At 44.2% G+C, this 10,394-nt stretch overlaps 1 protein-coding gene across 2 annotated transcripts in view; it reads right to left on the bottom strand.

Annotated features, from left to right (window-relative positions):
• Positions 1–5,218: 5,218 nt before the first annotated feature.
• Positions 5,219–10,394, bottom strand: part of CLIC5 (chloride intracellular channel 5) — a 158,002-nt gene continuing 152,826 nt past the window's right edge. For both annotated transcript variants that reach the window (XM_044776799.2, XM_014837495.3), the window contains exon 6: positions 5,219–9,993. In XM_044776799.2, coding sequence (XP_044632734.1) covers positions 9,826–9,993 — 168 coding nt within the window. In that variant the 3' untranslated portion in view covers positions 5,219–9,825. The remainder of the gene's footprint in view (positions 9,994–10,394) is intronic.

The raw sequence follows: 10,394 nt of genomic DNA, 5'->3' as shown, positions 1-10,394 counted from the left end.
ATTTGGCTTTCAGGTTCTCCTTCTTCACTTTCCTATCGCCCTTTCACAAATCCCAGTGCAGGGCCTGCCACCTTGCCATTTTTCTCTCCCTTCACTTTATCCACACTCATCTTCCCTAAGGACAGGCCTGATCTTACTCTGAAGGCCAAAAGCTTAATGAATTGTGAGAGTTTCTGGTGAAAATTTCTGGTAGAAAATAGCTCTTCATAAGTCCAATACTAATGTTTCCAGAGCTATGTCAGAGAAGACGTCCTGCCCCTCCCCAGCCACACACCACACACACCTTCTCCTAATATCTTCCTGATACCCCTGAGACTATACTGGCAGGGGGTACACTGGGTTTGATGTAGGATAGCAATCCTTATATGGCCTAAAATAAGGAATTTTTTTCTTTTGTCTTTTTGTGAGGAAGATTGGCCCTGAGCTAACATCCGTGCCAATCGTCCTCTGTTTTATTTGTGGGATGCTGCCACAGCATGACTTGATGAGTGGGGTGTAGGCCCACGCCTGGGATCTGAAGCTGAGAACCCCAGGCCACCGAAATGGAGCACGTGAACTTAACCATTATGCCCCCAGGCCAGGCCCAGGAATTTTTTCTTTTTTAATTGTCTCATGTTTTATTTAAAGAAGGAATTCTACATTTTTTTCTTCTACTTAAAAATAAACCAAGAAGTCCAAACAGAACAATAACTGCCATAAGAACCAGTTTATACTCAACTCATTCCATGATATGGCAGCTTCGTGGATTTGTAATAGCTAAATTGCAGAGGCAGAAGCTAGCACATTTCCCTCTATGACGGAGAAAATCGAAAGACAGTAAAGAAACGGAACTGTGCACTTAGGAGAGATCCTCAACAAGTGGATAAATAGATAGCCGTCAGGTATATTTCACTTATCAAATTGAGAAGAATTGAAAAATGATACAACCCGTTACTGGCAATAATGGAAGAAAATAAGCACTCATACTCTTCTGGTGAGAAAGTAACTTGGACCAATCTGGAAGCAAATTTAGCAATACCTATCAGGAACCTTAAAATTTCCATGCCTTTTAATTTAGTGATTTCACTTCCAGAAGAGATTTATTCTAAGGGGGAGATAGAGATAACGAAGAATCTAGCTCATTGGAACTTCATTACAGCATTGATTGTAAGAGTAAAAAACTAGAAACACCCTAAAGACCAAATAATAGAGAACTGGCTAAATGGATTATGATACATAAGAATGATGTTATAGATGAAAAAGGACATGGAAGATGTTCATGCTATATGAGTAAAAAAAGAAACATTAAAAACAGTACATAGAGTGATAGCTGACAATTACCAAAAAGAGGAAAACTACTAGAAATACTTGTTGATATAGAAAAACTAAGTTTATTAGATTTATCTCAATAAAGAAGAACACCTCCTTGACAGAGGCTCGTTGTATAGCAGAAGAGGATGTTGGGAGAGAATATTTACAGGGTTTTAGGGCCAGAGCTGAGAGATTATAAAGCAGGTCTTACCAGGTAGGGAACTGGCTGGGATTGGGCAGTTCATGACATGGTAGCTTTGGATTGGTGGGCGCAGTAAGGTAGGTCTTAAGTAAATATTGCTGAGCAAGCTATTGGTCTTGATAAGTCAGCAAGTATTTTCTGGAGCAAGCAGCAAGTTATGTTTGTCTAGTCCCAGTTTTGTTTGGCACAGAAAGAGGAAAATATTCTTTGCCCATAATTGTTTATCATAGGGACAGGAAAGTGTGTTAATTTCAGTTCTCAATAATAGCTCTCCTTTTATTAAAAAATTACTCATATTTCTATTTCACTAGAAAAAGTCTAGGCAGATGATTATTTACAAATTAAAAGTGGTTATCACTGGGTGGAAGGATTACAGGTGTTCTCTAATCTCTTCTTTTTTGCTTATCTGTATTTTCTACATTTTCTCTAATGAGCATATATTTGGAAAAAAAGATGCATTTTTAAACCCATATTTAGCCAGATAAATCCAGGACTACAGTACCCAGAGTCACCCTCACCTCGAAGCTTCTAATGTATTTCTAAAAATAACCAACAACCTAGGCAGAATTTTTGCGGCCAACTTGAGGAACTGTCTAAATAGTTACCTAGTCACAACCACATGATACCATAAGCATTAGGCAGCTTTTCATCTTTTCAGACAGACAGATAGATGCTGCACAGCCTGTTTTAGAAGGATCCATTCTTCAGAAGCATATTTGGAAGCATATTTAATTAACGCAGACACCTGTTTCTCCCCTTGACTCTCTGTTATCACTCCATTTTCAGAATTACGGTGCAGCAGGTGCCAGGGACTCCAGGGAAATGGAGAGTGAGATCCCAGGTGAGCCCAGAAGTAGAGACTACTGTCTCGTGACCTCTCCAGGCAACCGCTAATAAATATTTGTGAGCATCTAATATTGACTGAGTGCTAGACAAGGGGAGGCATGGCACAAAAATTGGATAACTTACACTCTATCCCTTAAAGGAACTTAGTTTTTAATCGGAAAAAGGGTGGTGAGGAGTGACTAACACACAGGGACAATTCCAGGTGGATACAAATGGCCTGCAACCAAGACTTGCTCCACAGGTGGACCAGTGCTTGACTCCATGCTCATCTCCATTATGATATTTGTATTAGTGGTCTTGTGTGGTCTAGATAGACTCTGAGTCCTACATAAATGTGGAGATAAGGAGGTTTGGGATGTTGAGATAGTCTAGGTAAAAGAGGTTAAACTCAAACTTTTTTTGATTTCCATACCTGTTCTTGAAAATCTTTCCAACATTTGAGTCTGCTTTACCTTCTATATAAATAACTGTAGCTTAATGAACCAAATTTCGGGACCCCAGGGTCATTTTCATTGCATATAGATGTAGATTCATTGAATGTAGACTGGAAAGGTGAGAGACTAACATGGATGTGAATTGATTCCAAGATAGCTTGAAATTTACTTTAAAAGAAGCCCCCCCCCCAATTCCTAATATCTATATATTTTTTTGGTGATCAGCTTCTTTCCCTTAAAGAGGACCCCAGTGAGACCTTCCAATAGATTGAAGGTTCTGATTGGTTGAAATGTCATTCGACTTGAAATAACCCTTTATTATCAATCACTACTCTTCATCAGGGATCTCATCATCTCAAGACAAGGGGCCTTAGTAACCCCCTTGAGGAAACGGAGGCCCAGAAAGGGGCCTTGCTCAAGTTCACATAGTCACTTAGTGATGGACCTAGGATTAGAATTCTGTTCTCCTTGTTTTCGATCCTGAGCTTCCTGCCTCTCCAGTCCGATACCCCAGGCAGTTCCCTACAAGCCAAAACTTACTGGGGACTCTGGGGAACTAAGCTACAAGAGGTAAAATAAAAGAGACACAGCTCACAACACCTTTGTGTACAGTGAGATGTTCTCATTTCCAAGTCCACTTTTAGGAAGCTTCTCTGGAACGGGACTCAGTTCTCCTCAATGCCAGACACAGGCATTGCCACTGTTACACCCCTTGGTTTCATCATAGCACAATTAAGGAAACCAAGATGCAGACAGATGAAGTCTGTCTCCCCAGCCCTGGGCCAGCCTGTACAGCAGCCCCTCGACTTTCAAATAATGGAAACACAGAACATCTCCCAGCTGAGCAATCTGATGCTTTAACTGGCTATTAAAAACAGGAAGCATCGGGGGCCAGCCCCAGCCCCGTGGCCAAGTGATTAAGTTCACATGATCCGCTTCGGTGGCCCAGGGTTTTGCTGGTTCAAATCCTGGGCGCAGACATGGCACCGCTCACCAAGCCATGCTGAGGCGGCGTCCCACGTGCCACAACTGGAAGGACCCACAACTAAAAATACACAACTATGCACTGGGGGGGCTTTGGGAGGAAAAAGGAAAAATAAAATCTTTAAAAAAAAAAACAGCAACCAACTTGGCTAATACACCACTTAAAATACCTTTGGGCGCTCATAATAATAAACAAACAAAAAGACTCCCTCAAACAATATAGGATGTACTACAGAACAGGGAAGGCAGAGTTCAAACCATTTTCAGGGTTTGCTGACTCAGTAGGTCGGTGTCCCATCAAGGAGCCAGCCTCTGCATTCTCGTGGAATTTTGCAATGTACTGCCTTTGCCCTGGAGCTTGAGCCTCATGGGCTCCAGAGGGTGGCAGCACTTCCAGGCCCCAAACCCATATCCAGAAGCAGCACCAGAGGCACTGACTTGAGTCACTTTCTTAAGAACAAGAGGATCTCTATTAGAAGTTCCTGAATAAATCTCCCCTCATAATACCGGGTGAAACCTGGTCAAGAGCAGTCTGTCACCTACCGTAGCTGGGAGGATGGGCACAGCCATTTGTGATTCCCCCCTGTAACTGGGGTTGGAACCACTTTCCTGTGAGTCATGTGAGGGTGGGGAGGGAGTGGAAGGTGAGGAGAGAGTGATGGAAGGGAGGGAGTGAGAGGGTGGAGAGTAGGGAGGAGTGGGGAGGCAGAGTGTCCTGACCCAATCAGAACTCAGCCAGAGGAAGATGGGGGTGGTTGGAATGGAGAGATGACCATCAACAGCGTCTCCTACATGTGCTCTGAGCAACAGGCTGCCTTCCCCATCTGAGTCAGGTGTCTCATCCCTTCCAAGATAATGAGAAGATGCTCTGATAGAGCATGGAGGACACAGGAAAGCATGAAGACCTTTGCACCTTTTAGCAATGTGAATGCTCACAGAGGTCCTTGTCAGGTGTTATGTTGACCTCAGGTAAAACTTACTGAGGACTCTGGGGACCTTAATCCAGAGTCAATGATGCGGTGCTAAGCGAGGGAATGCTGATAGAGCAAGGGCCGAGAGAGACCACTGGGTGTAGGTAGACCAGTATTTTAAGGTACTCCTTCAATCACACTTGGAATGTCACTGTTGGCCTACCTCAGGAATGGCCATATAGATAGGAAATTGAAATGAGAACATGAAGGAGCATCGACATATTTTTTTGCCTAGCTCATGCACTATGATAGAATTTAGCCTTGCTAACATAGAAATTAGTTTTGGATGGCTGGGTCACAAGGTTTTTGCTTTTCCTTCTCTTCTTCTTCCTCTTTTTCTTTTTCTTTGCTTTCAATTTTTAAGGATGAACGTATTTTCTTTTATGATGGGAGAACAGCATACCCTTTATTTGGAAAAAAAAGAGCTATTTCACACGTCATTTAAAACAGCATAGGAAATCCCCACGTCAAATAAGAAATCTGATGATCACTTTTGTAATATTTGAAAATAAACCAACTTTATTTGAATCAGTCAATATCAATCAAGACTGGGAAACAAATTTATAACTGGTTCAGATTCATGTGAAAACACTCAGCATTCTCTTCATTAAAAGACAATTTACATTTATTAAGGCTTGAAAGCAAGTCCTGTTATTTTATCACCACAGTTAAAGGTCTTGAGAAAATCAAGTAACCACCATTTGGAGTGTCTTTATAAAATAAAATGTCTGTTCTTTTGTAAAAGCTAGGCATCTTTTGCTAAATTAGTTCACTTCCCAGCTTATAAAATGGAACAACCAGGTAGTCAGTAAAAGACAAATTCAAACATCAGCTGGATATTTTATCTTTTAAATAAATGCATAGTCAATCTTGTGAAATCTCTAACTCTACATAGAATACCTTAGATAAGTGGATCCTTGAAACTATGTTATGCCAAAAAACAGACTGCTTTTATAGAAACACAGATTAGGCCAAACCCTATATGAGGCAATATTTCATCTTATTTTTGGTTGACGAGGGGAGCATTGGATCTACTTCTTTAAGTAATATTAAACAAAATTCTACACACTTTGGATCATACCTAATTCTGAAATAAAATATCCTGAAACTAAGCTGGGAGAAGAATATTGACAAAGGGAGAGGAATATGCAATCAGGAGGAGGGCCCTGTTGTTTGGTTTGAATGCTAAAGAGCATTGGACAAAAGACAATGAGCCTTGTGTGCACACAGGGCCCCAAGGCCAATGATGTGACCCCTGTCTGTTTCCCTAACATCGGAATCAGGATGCTTCACATGCACACTTCTTTCTCTAATGCTTAAGATTCTTTTTAATGTCATATAAAAAAATAAGGAAGTGATCCCTTGGGAATCATGAACTCAGCTTTAACCATGAGCTAATGCTTCATCTTTCCAAGGAGGGAGACACCAGCATCTTGATTCACTCCGCTATTGAAATGGCTCCTGGCTAGTGGGAAGAGAGGTAAGTCATGGAGTGCCCACTGGAGGTCTGCTGTCACTAGTCCAGTTTAATTTTAGACACAGGCTCTCACAGGTTTCTCATGATGGAAAACTCTTACTAGAGAGACCTGTACCTTCCTGACTCTACCTCCCTTTTAATTCTGTTTGTCCAGGTCTTGCTGATTCCTGGGACTCCTAGATCTTCGGGGTCTATTCCAGGCTGTGATCCATTTTGGGACAGTTCTAAGGTGCGTGGTATTGTCTGTCTGTAGAGTGGCCAGTGGGCACAGTGCCGTGAAGAGCTTCTGTTGTTTCATTTGAAAAACGCTAGGAAATGCAGCCCACGAAACCTCACTCTTGACAGAGCCTTTTTCTGATGAAAAGATCAAGATCCTCGCTGGCTCCACCAGCAGAAGTGAAGACCGAGGACAGCGGCATTTCCTGGGAAGCTGAAACTAGTCTGAGACTGTGTGGCCAAATAAACTGATGGAGTGTGTTTTTTCACTTTTCAGCTCATTAGTTTGGTGCCAGGCAGCTATACCCCTTTGTTTAAAATAAGATAGTCATCCTCATGCCTGTGATTCTGAATTGTCAGGCATTTGACTCCCTCTGTCAGGATATGAGGCACAAAATAGAAGGATATGCTCTGGAACAGTCAAGATTTTACTTCTCCAGCTCATCTTCTGTAGTTGTTAAAATCTTATCCCACACCTTCTCTGTGGGCCGAGCTGAGAGGGAGGCAGTACCGCGTAGATGGGTAAATTCAACACAGTCATCCTGACGTTGCTCTGCCTCCGCCTTCCTCCCGCTACACTGCCCCATAAAAAATAGTGACATGACAGTCAAGGGAGAGAAATAAATCCAAAAGAAAACAGGATCTCAACCCAAATAAATCCCCTTTCAGTGCCACTGAAATGCTCTTTGAGGCGTCAATATTCACTCAAGACCAGGGACAAGGGTTACCCCCTGTCTTCTAACTCTGGGGTATGGAGTGCAAACCGCAGACCTTCAGTGCTCCTTGAGTGGGTGGGTTCTGGGGACAACTAAGGACCTCATCACACTGTTGCCAGGAGACGAGTTGCTCTGTTTATGACAAGGTTATGGCCAAAACCAAGGGAGGCTGAAGGACCTAGAAGAAAATCTCCTTTAAAAAAAATAATCAGAAGGTTATATTACTGTTATTTAAAAGTACTCTGATAATCTGGCCATCAGACACTAAAGCTCTAAGTCAATAGTCCGTTGCGTTATATGATAACCTACTGTTGAAACAAAAAGATATTCCTGAATGAAGTCCACAGAAGTGCCTTCTATCTGTAGCTCCATGCCCTCCTTTAAATGCTTACAACTGATCACATAACTGCCTCCGCCAGTGCCAGAATATTGTTAGTGATGTAAAACTAACTCAACCACAGAAGGAATATCTAGAAACAACAATATTGATTTGGTTTGGCTTGTTTGGTTTTAAATACTTGGTAAAGACTTGCCAACTGCTGAATTCTGAATATCAAATCCGAGTCATTAGCGTCCCATAACTTCTCTGGGGCAGCCGTTCTCCCCGGCGTCCTTCTGTTTTCTCTGTCGTTCGGGCTGTGCAACACGGAAGTGCTTTGAGAACAGCGTCCCTGTGGGTCTCAGGAAAGTCAACTGCCTCCTAGGTCATCGAGCCTGTGCCGTTAGGTCCGGGGCAGGATTTCCTGGGAGGACAAGAGGATTTCGCACTAATTAAAAGGCCTTTGGGATCATTCAAGTTTTCATCTCCCAGGAGGCCAGCTTGGGGCTTTTCCCTACAGAAAAAGGACTGTTTCCTCACCAGTTCTCCTTTTTAAACATCTCCAGGGACTAAGTTTCCAGGGAGTTGTGGAAAGGTTTATTTAGAAGTGGAAATGAATCAACTCCTTCTGCATTTGCAAAGCTCTCCGGCTGGCTTATAAAGTGTCCTACTGGGAAATGTCCTCTTCCTCCATGGGCTACAGGAGACGCCTGCTTCCTCCCCTCTGCTCTGATCAATGGGTCACTTTTTTTCTTCAGAGATCCCTGGATGCAGGTAGGTCTCGGGGTGGCTGGGGTTAGAATTTATTGATGTTTCTATGGAAAGGACAGTGCTGTCCTGCCCTCGCTGAGCTATGAGCCACGTCCTGGGGCTTTGGGCACTTGGGAGCCTCCCCCTGGAGCAGCGGGCAGCACAGAAGGAGGATGTCGAAGGTGAGGGGCTGCAGCTGTGGCGGGTGGATTTTCTCAAGGGCGTTCGCTGGAAGAGGGAGCCAATGATTAGTCCATTTTTCTTAGTTTCCGCTGCACAGGTCCCCCCGCTCAAGTCGGGTAAGCGTTTAAGGAGGTGAAACTCAAGGAGAACGTCTAAGGAGTGAAATATTAGTTAAAAAAAGTTTCCTTGTTTTCATCTGGCAGTTGAGTCAGATGGTAGGAAAACGAACCCAGGTGGGCATCTATTTTTCTTTGAGTTCAAACCACATGGTTTCCCGGTCAGAAAGGCCCATGGACTTTCTTCCTAAGGTGTTCCATGATCATGCCACCTCCTAAATGGATCTTGCACCCACGAGCGGCTGCCCGAGAGCACCCAGCTGGCAGACCCAGATCCAGAAACAACTTGAAGAGACTGGAAAGTCATTTTTGGCCAATTCTTGCATTTTTGCTCTAAGGCTAGTAGTTAGATGCATCATCAGTTGAAGACTCAAGTTAGATCATGAGAGAGAAGACCTCTCTAAAAGATTTCCAGGGAACGCTGAGCCACGTGAAGAACTTATCTTCACTCATTCCTCCACCGCCCCCATCCCCTTTCTCACAGACCCAAATGCACTCGCGGATAAACACAGTCAAACCCAGGCGTGCAGTCTCCAAGGAAACAACTACCCTACGCAAGCAAACTCCATGGCTGATGGACCCCTGTGGGTCTTTTGGCATCGACACTGCTCCCCAACCCTCCCTTCCCCGTCACCCCAGTTTGAAGTGCATGCCGACTTCTTTTCCTGGCAAGGCCCGGATAGCATGAAAGCAGAGGTCAGCGTGGGCCAGGGGTGCCGTGGCCTTGAAGCATTCACAGCACAGCCGCAAACCGAGGCTGTGTCTGAAGTGCTTTTCCCATCTGGCCTTCAGTGCCCAAGGTGACAAGAGTGTCAGAAATTAGTGAGTGGCTGAAGGGGTGCCTGCCAGACGCCCAATCCACAGCCTGCTCAGTCTTCTCCATTCACTCTCTGTCATGCCTAAGAGCGGTGGATCTCGGTCTAATGAGAACTAAGATGGCATTTGGCCTTGGCCTTCAAGTGACAAAGAGGAGGAAGAGGACACTTTGCATGTTCCTAACACATCTGAGGAGATAGTCTGATATTGGCAGAAGGGGACAGTGACAATGCCACACCTAAATTCTTCAACACTGCCCCCAAATACGCTGAACCCAGACCAGGCCCAAAGGCTGAGAGCTTGACTATTTCTATCATTCCTGCTTGCAGATTCCCACATGAGCAGGTGGGGTTGGCGCTGACAGTCATAAAAAACAGCAGCCTGGAGTTTTGATGATGCCCGCAAGATGTGACCTGATGAAAAAACGTTTCCCGAGGCAATGCGGAAGAGGAGTCCTTTGGGAGAAGCTGAGTCCTTCTGGAGCAGTGATGGCAAGATGGCCAGCTCAGGATCGGCTGAGGCGCTTGGCGACGTCTGCGTAGGCCAGCTCGATCTCTGTGTCCGCTGCACAGGTGTTGGTGAACTCGTCCCGGGCGTAGGCATTCTTGAGGTACCGCCACAGGCCTGTCATCTCAGCCGGGAAGTCATAGTTCCGGTATTTCTTGGCCACAATCTGCAACAGAGATGGCAGAACGGAGATGGTGTGAAGGCATGAAACCAATCATTGGGAAGGTGTTAGCGGTGCCGCCCAGGGTGGGCACAGAGGGCAAACCCCTCCCTGCATCTCAAGGGGCCATCAGCAAAATGACTATAATGCAAGGGGGCAGTGCTGCCTTCTTTGTATCTTCTTTTATTTCATATTTCTTAAACAAATATAATTTGCCATTTGACCTGGTGATTCTGCTTCTGGGGGGATTTTTCCTAAGGAAATAGTCATGGACGCACACAAAGATTTAACTATACATATCTGATCACAGGACTATTCGGAATAGCAAAAAATGATACACGACACAAATGTCCAACAACACGCGAACGGATAAATACATTCTCATACATCAGTACAAGGACATGCTG

Source organism: Equus asinus, chromosome 8, assembly GCF_041296235.1.
Source record: "Equus asinus isolate D_3611 breed Donkey chromosome 8, EquAss-T2T_v2, whole genome shotgun sequence".
Classification (NCBI taxonomy): Eukaryota; Metazoa; Chordata; class Mammalia; order Perissodactyla; family Equidae; genus Equus; species Equus asinus.
Note: the sequence above shows the minus strand (reverse complement) of the source record. Positions and strands in the feature narration are given on the sequence as shown.